Source organism: Neomonachus schauinslandi, chromosome 2 (assembly GCF_002201575.2).
Source record: "Neomonachus schauinslandi chromosome 2, ASM220157v2, whole genome shotgun sequence".
In the NCBI taxonomy this organism is placed as follows: Eukaryota; Metazoa; Chordata; class Mammalia; order Carnivora; family Phocidae; genus Neomonachus; species Neomonachus schauinslandi.
Window position 1 is genome coordinate 49,924,899 of NC_058404.1, and position 13,732 is coordinate 49,938,630.

The following is a 13,732-nucleotide window of genomic DNA, read 5'->3' on the forward strand; positions in this document are numbered from 1 at the left end:
TAAGAACTGATAATCAGTAAGGCTGGAGAACCTGGAAGAACCAAGAGCTGATAATCACTAGAACCAGGAGAGTCTTGCAAAGGCCCCAGACTGATTAAACTCCTTTCAACAGAGGATTTCTGCAGCAGACTGTCAGACTCTGCAGACACTGAGCCTTCCACTTCTGACTGTACTGACCGAAGGCCTTGCCTGATTGATCTTAAACATCAGAGAGATTCTCCACTGCTTGAACATAATAAACAGTATGAGCTGAGAGCTGACCTAGACTGGACCGAGGCCTTACCTCAATTGTGCGTTCAGGGACTGACCTCGCATTTGGTTCAGTAACTTCTTGCCCCTTGTTATAGCTTCTCTGTTGTGTGATTTTGTATGGTACTTTGTTTTGTGTGTTGTGTATGAAGCCAAGTTAAATGCACAGTAACATGTCACTGAGTTTGGAATTCTGACGTTGTGGAAAGACACAACTCATGTAGGGGCCTTGATAGTGGGCTCGTGGCAGGGAAGAAAAACCCAAAACCTCAACGTACAAATAAATGAATAAAATCTATTCATGTGCGAGTGTTTCCTGATTTCTCCTCTCCCTATTTCTGCACAATTCATATTTCCAGCTCTCACAATGGGGGTTTTCTTTCCTTTTGGGATGGATTATTAGAATGAAGAGAGAAGGGCGCCTGGGTGGCTCAGTTGGTTGGGCGACTGCCTTCGGCTCAGGTCATGATCCTGGAGTCCCGGGATCGAGTCCCACATCGGGCTCCCTGCTCGGCGGGGAGTCTGTTTCTCCCTCTCCCACTCCCCGTTTGTGTTCCCTCTCTCGCTGTGTCTTTCTCTGTCAAATAAATAAATAAAATCTTTAAAAAAAAAAAAAAAAAGAATGAAGAGAGAAGCCAGAGCAGAATGACTTGGGCCAGGGGAAGAACCATGCCAGAGAAACCACACTGATCTATAAAATCAAGAGCCAAGGGGGAAGTGTGAAGAGAGAGAAAAGCAGTTAGGTTTTTGGCTTGTTGGGAGTTTGGGGGTTCAGAATGCCATTGCCTCGACACCAATTAGAGACTGTGAGAGAACTGAGGAACGAAGGAAGGTATTAAAAAGAAAACCATAGTCCAAAATGGAGTCATTTATGTTAAGGGCCCCATGTTAGCAAACCAAGATTTAATACTAACCTAATTGTAGTATTATATATCCCCCAGGAATATAACCTTTAACCAGTCAACATGGAATTTCCTAGTCAGCACTAGGAAATTTACCAACAGACCCCTTCCATTCCCCTTAGGAAAGCAACCTTACCTAAAACAATGTGTTCTTTGCTAATAATTTCCATTGTTAGGTTCTCTCTACCTTTCAAAACCTGTCCTTTTCTGTAGCTCAACAGAGCTCCTTTCTATTTACTAGATAGGATGCTACCTGATTCACAAATTGATCAACAGAGTCAATTTAGTCTTTTAAATTACTCAGTTGAATTTCTGTTATTTAACAAAGGGAGACCTGATAAATACTGTCAAGAGTTTTAAACTGGTTCTGCTGTGATTTTTCTTTGAAACACGAAATGAAAATTGGAATTCATTTTAAAATTACTTTTAGGCAGTGCTCTGTGGTTCTGTAGAAACTGAGCTACATGGGGACCCAGGACGATTATGGTTACAAAAAAATTTTCATGTGATATTATTATCACTGTAAGAAATCAGAAATAACCAAAAATGTCTAACAACAGAGAATCAGCTATGCAAACTGTAATATCTCAACATGATAAGAGAAAGTATGGCATTACAGATTGATGGTGGATTTGGGAATGAGGCCATTGGAAGTCTCACATACAGTATTCTATTATTTCTAATACTTTTTAAAAATAAATCACTAAATCCCAGTTCCACCACTAACAACTTCTCAATTTCCTCATTTATACATTAAGAATAATTATATCTAAATTGTAGGGTTGTTGTGAGGATTAAATGAAATAATATATGTATAAAATTCTTTTTTTTTAAAGATTTTATTTATTTATTTGACAGAGAGAGACACAGTGAGAGAGGGAACACAAGCAGGGGGAACGGGAAAGGGAGAAGCAGGCTTCCCACTAAGCAGGGAGCCTGATGCAGGGCTCGATCCCAGGACTCTGGGATTATGACCTTAGCTGAAGGCAGACACCCAGGCGCCCCGCTATATGTATAAAATTCTTAATAAGGTGCATGCCTCATTGTAGACATGGTAGCTATCACTATAAAATATCAAAGTGATGTTAAGAATAATAAATCAGTGTGAAAAGAATATATATGCAAACAATTAAATTAAATTAAAAAGCATAAGATTATCATGTCCGTGCATTGGCAAGGATGGGAAGCACATTTAGAATGACTGAGGTTAGCTCATTTACTTTCATTGCTGCCCACAAAGAGAATGAGCTCAGGTTGAAGAACAGTGATTTAAAATGAATATAAAAGAACCTAGGATTATAAAATGCTTAAGAAATCTATAAAAGAAAACATTAAAACATTTTCCTCTAGAGATTAAAAAGATAATTACGTTGGTTTCTCATTTATTTCCCTGATTACCGTGGTCAAAAGGTAATTTATATCTGGCTTTGATAGGTGTTCTTTGCCTCAGGGATTTTTCCTTTCTAATTGTGTTTGTTTAGGCTAATAGAAAATGAATTTGCATTCCTTGAACTCCTACCAATTGAAGGTGGGTTGAGGACTCAGAAGAATGTTTCACGGTTGGGGAAAATCCCTTTGGAATTTAAAAGGTGCTAGGAATAATCCAAAAAGTAAATAATCCGGGGAAGAGTTAACTGTCCAGGAATTCAATAATCTCCTACATCTCTCCCATCACCTTTCAAGTAAAAATACCCAAAACATAGTAGCCAGGAATCCAAGATGTGAGATTTGGGGAGGAGCTAGGACCATTCTTCCATCCTGGTATCACTTACGGTACCTCCCTTTACAGTTAGTTCCTTTTAAAAAATATTATATCAATTGTATTATGCTATGTTATATCACAATTATGATATGATTATATTTTATAATTATTTTAATGCCTTTTTATAGGGCTTTCAGGACTCAATAGAACTGTGAAAATCCTATGTTTGGAGTAGTTGTTCCAAGGATTTTTACTGCAGTTGCAGGAAGTGAGGACAGTTGCTAGAGACTTCGGGTTCCACTTATCTCACTCCGACTGGCAAGGAAAAGTTCACAGCGAGTGAGGGACAAGATGAAGAGGAAGGCTTGTTATTGTTTGCTTATTGGTTATTTATCTCAATCTGGTTGAGTTTTTTTTTTTTAAGATTTTATTTATTTATTTGAGCAAGAGAGCGAGAGAGAGAGAGATTGAGATAACAAGTTGGGGGAGGGGCAGAGGAAGAAAGAGGCTCCCCGCTGAGCAGAGAGACAGATGCAGGACTTGATCCCAAGACCCTGGGGTCATGACCTGAGCCAAAGGCAGACACAACCGACTGAGCCACCCAGGCATCCCTCTGGTTGAATTTCTGAGTCCTATTATCAAAAACTGACTTTCACATTAAAGTATAAACATATTATTATTTAAAAGTTTCAAAAAGGTACATATACAATTAAACATGAAAATCCTCTGTGACTGCTCTTCCCCATCCAATCTCATTCCATCCTCCAGATGGACACTATGCACAATTTGCTGCACAATTTGAAGTTTGTTTGTTTTTTTTTTTAAAGATTTTATTTATTTATTTGACAGAGAGAGACACAGCGAGAGAGGGAACACAAGCAGGGGGAGTGGGAGAGGGAGAAGCAGGCTTCCCGTGGAGCAGGGAGCCCGATGCAGGGCTCGATCCCAGGACCCTGGGATCATGACCTGAGCTGAAGGCAGACGCTTAACAACTGAGCCACCCAGGCATCCCCACAATTTAAAGTTATGCATTTCTATGCATTAGCATACACATAGAGCCATCAATAAGGAAACGGTTAAATAAATTAAAGAGTATACCCATCCTGTAGGATACTGTGCAGCAGTTTAAAAAACAAACAAAATATAGCCATAAATGACCTGATATGTAAAGAACCCAGAGCATATTGTTTTCTCATTCATTCATGGCATATTCATTTTTTTATTCATTCCTTCATCACAGCTATACCACAATCTATTTATTCAATTTATTACCGACACCATTTACAATACCAAAAAAACCAAAAACCAAAAAACAAAACCCAACTGCAATATTCTTTTTTTTTTTTAATTTTTTTTTTTTAAAGATTTTATTTATTTATTTGAGAGAATGAGATAGAGAGAGAGAGCATGAGAGGGGGGAGGGTCAGAGGGAGAAGCAGACTCCCTGCTGAGCAAGGAGCCCGATGCGGGACTCGATCCTGGGACTCCAGGATCATGACCTGAGCCGAAGGCAGTCACTTAACCAACTGAGCCACCCAGGCACCCCCAACTGCAATATTCTGAAACATGCCTTTTCATGTGCTATGTGAATATTTCTCTAGTACAGATAAATAGAAGTGGAGTTACGGGTTCAAAGGACATTTGCATTTAAAACTTTAATCAATCTTGTCAAATTGTCTTTTAAAAGTCTTTACCATCGGGCACCTGGGTGGCTTCAGTTGGTTAAGCGACTGCCTTTGGCTCAGGTCATGATCCTGGAGTCCCAGGATCGAGTCCCGCATCGGGCTCCTTGCTCAGCGGGGAGTCTGCTTCTTCCTGTGACCCTCCCCCCTCCCATGCTCTCTCTCTCATTCTCTCTCTCTCAAATAAATAAAATCTTTAAAAAATTAAAAAAAAAAAAAGTCTTTACCATCTGGAGCGCCTGGGTGGCTCAGTCGTTAAGCGTCTGCCTTCGGCTCAGGTCATGATCCCGGGGTCCTGGGATCAAGCCCCGCATCGGGCTCCCTGCTCAGCGGGAAGCCTGCTTCTCCCTCTCCCATTCCCCCTGCTTGTGTTCCCTCTCTCGCTGTGTCTCTCTCTGTCAAATAAATAAAATCTTTAAAAAAAAAAAAAAAGTCTTTACCATTTGACAGTCCCTCCAAATGTGTTTATGCATATCCTCCTACTCTCCAATAAATCCTTACTTACATAGGATATTACCTAGCTCCTCAATTTTGTCACATAGGCAAAAGGAGGGGTTGGGAATCTCATTGTTTTAATTTGTATTTCTCTAACTTTAGTGAAACAGATCATATTTTATATGTTTATTGGCCATTTATATATTTTTGTATATTTCTCATTCTTCTGTTAGCTCCTTATTCCAGAGGGGGGTTTGTATTTTTCTTACTGATTTGTAGGAACTCTTTATAATCCTAGATATTAATCTTTACCTATCATGCAACTTACAAAATATTTTCTCCTGCTTCTCTTTTGAATTTTAGCTCTGATTATGATTGTTGCCAGCAAATTAAAAGTAATGCTTTCTACTTTTTTCAAATAACACTATTATTTTTTTATACTTTATTTTTTAAAGATTTTATTTATTTTATTTGACAGAGAGAGAGAGAGACAGTGAGGGGGAGTGGGAGAGGGAGAGGGAGAAGCAAGCTCTCCGTTGAGCAGGGAGCCCAAGCAGGGCTCGATCCCAGGACCCTGGGATTATGACCTGAGCTGAGGGCAGACGCTTAATTGACTGAGCCACCCAGGTGCCCCTATACTTTATTTTTAAGTAATCTCTAAACCCAATGTGGGGATTGAACCCACAACCCTGAGATCAAGAGTTGCATGCTCTACCAACAGAGCCAGCTAGATGCCCCCATTATTATTTCTGTTAACAACACAGAAGGTGAGAAAAAGTTTGAGATGCTTTCTTTTCAACTAAAATATTTCTGCTGTTGTTCTGGGAGTTGTTTTTCTTAGGAGGCAATTGCCTTTTCTAACAGGGATTGAAGGGCAGAGAAGACTTAAGAGATAAGGGATTAACTAGTAACATGGAACTGGAAAGTAGAGGAGCTTTTCAGTTTCTCTTAATTATTTTGTTTGTTACTGTACAGACAATCAGACAAGACCATGTACTAATGTATAAACAAAAATGACATTCTATGGCCAAATATCTTTTGGACTATCTATCATTGGATAGATTTCATATTATATTTTACTTCACAATGTCCAGATTATTTTAAAAAATGACTTTACTTCTAATACAAGATTGAGCCTTCAACTGATACTTGATCCCTACAATGAATAGCCCAAGTAATGCTAAGTAAAAGAAGTTGTATACTTATTTCTCCTTTCTTTTCTTGGAAGTGTATTTCTTATGTTATCAACCTGTTATGGTGTTCCTGAAAATAAACAAAAAAAAATCTAAAAACTAAAATGCGGGAGTTCCTGGGTGGCTCAGTCAGTTGAGCGTCTGCCTTCAGCTCGGGTCATGATCCTGGGGTCCTGGGATCCAGCCCTGCCTGCGGCTTTCTGCTCAGCCGGCTGGGAGCTTGCTTCTCCCTCTCCCTCTGCCTGCCACTCCGCCTGCTTGTGCTTGCGCCATCTCTGTCAAATGAATAAATAAAATCTTAAAAAAATAATAATAATAAAAACTAAAATGGAGAGAGAAAATTAAATAAGGCAAATTGGAAATATGCCCCTTAAACAATTCATGTGGCTTTTGTGCTGGTATATAGACTACCATATGATATAGTGAATTTAAGGAATAAATTTGTTGTGGGACAAAGAGAAAAACCAATATCATTTATTCATTTAGAAAGCATTTATTAAATGCCTCGTAGTGTTAAAGAATGTGTAAGGCGCAAGATATAGAACCATGTCTTTCCCTCTGTAAATTAGTCTATTGGAGAAGAGAGATAATTAGTGATCTTTGCAAATATATTTCTATTAGCTTTGGTAAAAGAAAAGAATAAGCAAGATCTTTACAAAGTGTAAAGACCTTGAATTTTTTACAGGATGATATAAAAAATACTTAACAGCTGTTAATGCCACCAACCAATGAAAAGTTGGTCACCACAACTACTGGCTGAACACTGGCCTTGGTTACATTAATTAGGGGTTTCCACTGATAGTATGTGGAATGGTAGTGTAAAAACAGTCATTCTAAATAAGTCTCTTTTTAAGTTTTTGGTAACAGATATAAAGTTAGTTTAGAAATATAAATAGGATTTGAGAAAAACTCAGCTAGATTTTAAATTTTTGATATTTTTCATTTCTTAATTTTTATCATATTTACTTTATAAATTTTTTTTAGATAATACAGTCACATGATTAAAAAAATCAAAAGGTACAAAAGGCTATTCAGCTAAAGGAGTCCCTTCCACCCTGTCCCAGACTCACAGTTCTCCCTGGGGGAAACCAATGTTGCCCCTTTTCTTGTGCATCCTTCCAGATATACTATGTATATAATTTTTTAAAAACTTACTTAGGTAACAAATATCCTAGACTGGAGCTTATAGGCCAGCACAAAAAAGAACTAGTGACCAACTAAGACAACCAAGAACATTAAGAAATAGTATTTTAGGGACACCTGGGTGACTCAGTCGTTAAGCGTCTGCCTTCGGCTCAGGTCATGATCCCAGGGTCCTGAGATTGAGCCCCACATAGGGCTCCCTGCTCCTCTCTCTCCCTCTCCCACTCCCCCTGCTTGTGTTCCTGCTCTCACTAACACTCTCTCTGTCAAAAAAAAAATAATAATAACTTAAAAAAATAGTATTTTATATTAATCTTAGTGCAACAGACTGAATGTATCCCCCCCAAATTCATACGTTGAAACCTAACCCACAAGGTGATGGTACTAGGAGGGGCGTGCTTTGGGAGGGAGTTAGGTCAAGAGGGTGAAGCCCTCATGAATGGGATTAGTGTCCTTATAGAAGAGACCCCAGAGCGCTCCCTCTCCCCATCTGCTATGCGAGGACACAACGAAAAGACTGCCATCTATGAACCAGAAAATGGGATATCCCCAGACACCAAATCTGCCCACGCCCTGATCCTGGACTTCCCAGCCTCTATAACGATGAGAGATAAATTTCTGTTGCTTATAAGCCACCCAGTTGATGTGTATTTTGTTATAGAAGCCCAAACTTCTCTAAGACACTTAGTTACTGAAACTGCTAGGAAAGGGCGTCCTGTCCACTGTTACATTCCAGGTCAGAGATGTTCCCTTAAGGAAAAAGCGTTGACTATATGCTTTAAAGATGGGATATTTCAAGTTGATTACACATAACAAGAGTTAAGGAATCTAAGTATAGTTTTTTTTATTTATTTATTTTATTTTTATTTTTTAAATTTTATTTATTTATTTGACAGAGAGAAACACAGCGAGAGAGGGAACACAAGCAGGGGCAGAGGGAGAGGGAGAAGCAGGCTCTCTGCTGAGCAGGGAGCCCGATGTGGGGCTCGATCCCAGCACCCTGGGATCATGACCTGAGCCGAAGGCAGATGCTTAACGACTGAGCCACCCAGGCGCCCCAGGCTTTCTTATTTTCTGATATGTGTATATCAGATTGTAATTTTTCTCTGAGTACAGCCACCCAGGCGCCCTACAGTTTTTTTTAAAAAGTAATCCTGATTTCTTTTTAAAACTAAGATATAGTTCACATGCCATATACAATTCAGTCGTTTTTAGAATAATCAGAAGGTTGTATAGCCATCACTGCTATCTAATTCCAGAACATTTTCGTTATCCCCCAGAAGAAATCTTATACCCATTACCATCAATCCCCCAGCCCCTGGAAACCAGTAATCTATTTTTTTTTTTTAAAGATTTTGTTTATTTATTTGACAGAGAGAGAGAAACAGCATGAGAGGGGATAGGGTCAGAGGGAGAAGCAGGCTCCCCGCTGAGCTGGGAGCCCAACGTGGGACTCGATCCCAGGACTCCGGGATCATGACCTGAGCCGAAGGCAGTCGCTTAACCAACTGAGCCACCCAGGCGCCCGAAACCAGTAATCTATTTTGTGTCTCTATGGATTTGCCTATTCTGGACATTTCATACAAATGGGATCATATGATATTTGGCCTCTGTGTCTAGTTTCTTTCATTTAGCGTATTATTTTTTAAAAAGATTTTAGTTATTTATTTATTTTAAAAGATTTTATTTATTTATTTGACAGAGAGAGAGAGAGACACACACAGCAAGAGAGGGAACACAAGCAGGGGGAGTGGGAGAGGGAGAAACAGGCCTCCCGCTGAGCAGGGAGCCAGATGTGGGGCTCGATCCTGGGACCCCAGGATCATGACCTGAGCCGAAGGCAGACGCTTAACAACTGAGCCACCCGGGTGCCCCAAGATTTTATTGATTTATTTGAGAGAGAGAGAGGGTGCACGTGCACGCATGAATGGGGGAGGGGCAGAGGCACAGGGAGAGGGAAAAGCAGACTCCCTGCTGAGCAGGGAGCCCAAGGTGGGGCTCCATCCCAGGACACTGAGACATTGACCTGAGCCAAAGGCAGATGCTTAACTGACTGAGCCACCCAGGTCCCAGGACCCTGGGATCATGACCTGAACCAAAGGCAGACACTTAACCGACTGAGCCACCCAGGCGCCCCTCAATTAGCGGATTATTTTTAAGGTTTATCCATGTTATAGCATGTATCAGTACTTTATTTCTTTCTCTTACCTTTTAAAATTTTCTTACCTTTTAAAAATTTTAGTAAAATATATGTAACATAAAATGTACCATTTTAACCATTTTTAAGTGTACAGTTCAAGGGCGTTAAGTACATTCATACTATTGCACAACCATCCCCCCATCCACCTCCAGAACTTTCTCATCCTCTCAAACTGAAACTCTGTACCTATTAAATAATAATTCCATATCCCTTGGTAATCTCTATTCTACTTTTTTTTTTTTAAGATTTTATTTATTTATTTGAGACAGAGTGAATGAGAGACAGAGAGCATGAGAGGGAGGAGGGTCAGAGGGAGAAGCAGACTCCCTGCCGAGCAGGGAGCCCGATGCGGGACTCGATCCCGGGACTCCAGGATCATGACCTGAGCCGAAGGCAGTCGCTTAACCAACTGAGCCACCCAGGCGCCCTCTATTTTACTTTCTGTCTCTATGAATTTGACTACTCTAGGTACCTCATATAAATGGAATCATACAATTGTTGTCCTTTTGCGTCTGGCTTATTTCACTTAGCGTATTGCCTTCAGAGTTCATCCATATTGTAGCTTGTATCAGAATTTCCTTCCTTTTTAAGGCTGAATAATATTCCATTGTATGGATAGACCACTTTGTGTTTATCCATTCATCAGTTGATGGATATTTGGGTGTTTACACGTTTTGACTATTATGATTAATGCTGCTATTAACATTCATGTACACATTTTTGCATGACCATATACTTTCAATTCTCTTGGGTGGTAGAGACAGGTGGGGCCATAGAGGAATTTGATGAGTAGTCAACACAGCTCAGAGACTAATCATGACCCAGGGAAGGACAATGATCACTGGGACTCTGTGTCTCCTTTGAGGAAAGGGTGAGGATGCTTTCAGTTGTGTAGAGGATAGTTGTGTCTTGTTAAATAAAAGCATAAAGTTGTTACAGTTTTCCTTTGGAAATTTAAGTATAGGTAGAAGGGTATAGAAGGATGCTAAGTAGCCCAGTGGATGAACTGTGCTAGTTACCAAGCTGTCATCTCAGATCCAACTCCCCTTTATAAGCCCTACTTCGTGAGAGACAGAATGCTATTTTGTGAGTATAGAACTGTTATTGATACATACAGAGAGTACCAGTCAAATTTCTCAGGCAATGAGTGATCACTTATTACTTTATGTTCAAACTGAATTCTTTGGGCTCTATGATAATGTGACATAATAGAGAAGTAACTATATTTTAAATGGTTACCCATTTTCCAAGCAGAGCTCTTCTTTCTTCAAATATCTACAATAAATAAAAAGAATGGAATGATTTTATATTTCATGGTTCAAAATACCCATTATAAGAAAGATATCATTAAACTATCAATAAATAAAAATTGACAGTCTTTTCATTATACGAACCAAGTATAAAAAGACAGATTTCATTCCTGAGAGGGTACTTTACTTATTTTTAACTTGGAGATGATATCGTTTTTCTCAGTTTATCCATGTGGAATAACTCATCTTAAAGAAAAAGCAATGCTTTTTTTAGAGGAAAGAATAAGAAAAGAATGGAATGGCAAAGTGAAACCAATTTTGGAATTTGAAAGGAGATGAAAAAACGGACAAAGGAAAAACAGGAAAGTGGGGATCCTCCCCCAAATATCAATAGTATGAGAGCCTGTGAAATTTATGAATGAGCAGCTCTGTTTTTTATATTTCGGTGTGTACACATATCATGGGTGTACATGCGCTGATATGTCTGTAGGATTAGAAATTTGTGTATGTGTACCTCTGGGCTTACAACTCAGTGTTTATCTGGATAGGCTTGTTATTATATACTAGTTAGCACAGACACCATGTCATTGTTACATCTCTACTGTAGAGTACATAGCATATTACAGGTATGCCTGTTTGCTGGATTGAATGAATCGGTTGTGATAAGGAATATCCTTACGGATGTATCGGTACAATGTGAGTGGATTTCTGTATTAGTGTAGAGATGTTTTTCTGAGCCTCAGTCATATGTGTATTTGAATGAATGAGGAAAGGAGACTGATGGGAGAATGTTTGGCAGAGGAGTTATGGAGAGAGGAAGCAAGGGAGAGTCATGGACAGATGCGAATGTCTCTCTCAATCCCACACTCAGCCCCTCTTGTCAGCTTTCAAAATTGGGATTGATGTTTTTCCCTTCCTTTTAGCGCTGCCTAAATTCTCTAGCGCTGTAAGAATGTTCCCACTTGGAGACTAGCTAAGGCTCATTTCTTCCCTTTTTATGGAGGAGGAGCTGGTTTTATGCTTCTTTTTTTTTTTTTTTTTTAAGATTTTATTTATTTATTTGACAGAGAGAGAGACAGCGAGAGAGGGAACACAAGCAGGGGGAGGGGAGAGGGAGAAGCAGGCTTCCCACGGAGCAGAGAGCCCGATGTGGGGCTCGATCCCAGGACCGCAGGATCACGACCTGAGCCAAAGGCAGACGCTTAACGACTGAGCCACCCAGGCGCCCCTGGTTTTATGCTTCCAACAAGATAATGCTTTCCTTCCTTTTTTAGGCTCTCAAATGCTAGTTTGAAAGGGCATACAAAAGGGGGTTTGAAATAATTGGTTCAACAACAATCTCAAGGCCAGTGAAACATCAGTTTTGTTCCTGGCCACAGAATCTCCTACATTACAGGTAGACACTTTTCTCACATTAGAGAAGAAGGAAAAGGATGCCCTTCTCCCCTGCCCCCTATTAACCTTCACCTGGGCTATTAGGACCCTCAAATAATGGCACAGATAAACATGGGATTTCTGGATGAAAATAGAAGAGAACTTATAGAATATAGAAGATTTAAAAATGTGGATTCAGATATTTCCTGAACTCTTGCCCTCTGTCTAACCAAAGCCTATCAATCATCTGTTGGTCAATCCAAGTCACCAGCACCAGCACTTCTCAGATGCCCAGGGGATCTAGCTCCTCCCAACTCATATTCCAGTTATAGCCCACGCTCCACGTGGGCTTTATAGGGTTTGCTATGGCTCTCTCATTGTCTCTGGTCATTTCATCTTCCCATGTGGATTACAACCACTTTCTCTATAATCTGTCTAGGTTGCAAGGCAGGCCCTCAATAAACACCTGCTGATTGAACAACAACAAAAAAGTTTCAAAAGTCATAGCATTTTAGAGCTAAAAGGAACCCCTAAGATCTTTTGAATTTCCTTATTTTAGAGAGGACAAGAAGAGGACCAAAGGCTTACATTTAAAAATTTTTAAAAATCACTGGTTCCAGGCTGTCTGTTCAGCTCAACTCTGTACTGGGTTCCTCACTAGAACCATGGTCTTCCCTAACCTGACTTCCAGCCATACATTTGCAATAACTGTTGGGGGAAGAAGAAAATGTTAGGTCCCAAGACCACAACCTCTTTTTAAAAGGAAGATGAGATGACCATCATGGCACCCAGTGACAATATGGGGCATTGGAAACAAAGGGGCATTGACTTGAAGAGGAGAGGAAACTTAGCGAGAAGGTAGCAGGAAAGGAATGGGGTGGGAGGTGGGGAGTGTCACTCAGGCAAAAACAGTAGTTTTTTGTTTTGGTTTTTTTTTGGAGGGTGGGGAGGGGCAGAGGCAGAGGGAGAGAGAGAATCTTAAGCAGACTCCACGCCCAGTGCAGAGCCCAATGTGGGGCTAGATCTCACAGGCCTGAGACCATGACCTGAGCTGAAATCAAGTCAGATGCTTAACCAACTAAGCCACCCAGGCGTCCCTAAAACAATAGTCTTTAGAAGGCCAATGACCAAGTCTAAGCAGGTCCAAGCAAATCCATTTCTTACAAAGGCCACTAGACCCAAGTAGAAACTGATGGGAGTGAGGGGGGAGAGGAAAACCAATAGACAAGCTCAGATCTGGTTCTGACTCTACCCTTGTAAGAAAGAGAATTTGGGACACATTATTTGTCAGGGTCTCAGTCAGTCTTATATTCTCTGGTTTGGAGCAAGTCTTTATTCCAAAGATTTGCAATCAGGTTTGTCATCTTAAAGAGCTGGAAAACAAAGTATTGATTCAAAATAGAAATATAAAATGGATCTTCTTTCCTCGCAGAGCACTGCAGTTTGTTTATATCACAGTTTACTTGGAGCCTGCTGTTAAGTCAAAATCCTACGGTTGTTATTTTAGTCTGTTGACAGTGCAGTTACATATTTCACCATGTGACATCATTACAGTGTACGAGTGAGACATTTAGGGGCTCCTAAATTATGATTGATTAATGG

The 13,732-nt window shown here is 40.1% G+C and overlaps 1 protein-coding gene across 1 annotated transcript in view; it reads right to left on the reverse strand.

Annotated features, from left to right (window-relative positions):
- Window positions 1–13,732, reverse strand: part of FBXO16 (F-box protein 16) — a 53,062-nt gene that overhangs the window by 29,621 nt on the left and 9,709 nt on the right. Inside the window, exon 3 of the mRNA XM_021698753.1 lies at window positions 10,746–10,781. Coding sequence (XP_021554428.1) covers window positions 10,746–10,781 — 36 coding nt within the window. The remainder of the gene's footprint in view (window positions 1–10,745; window positions 10,782–13,732) is intronic.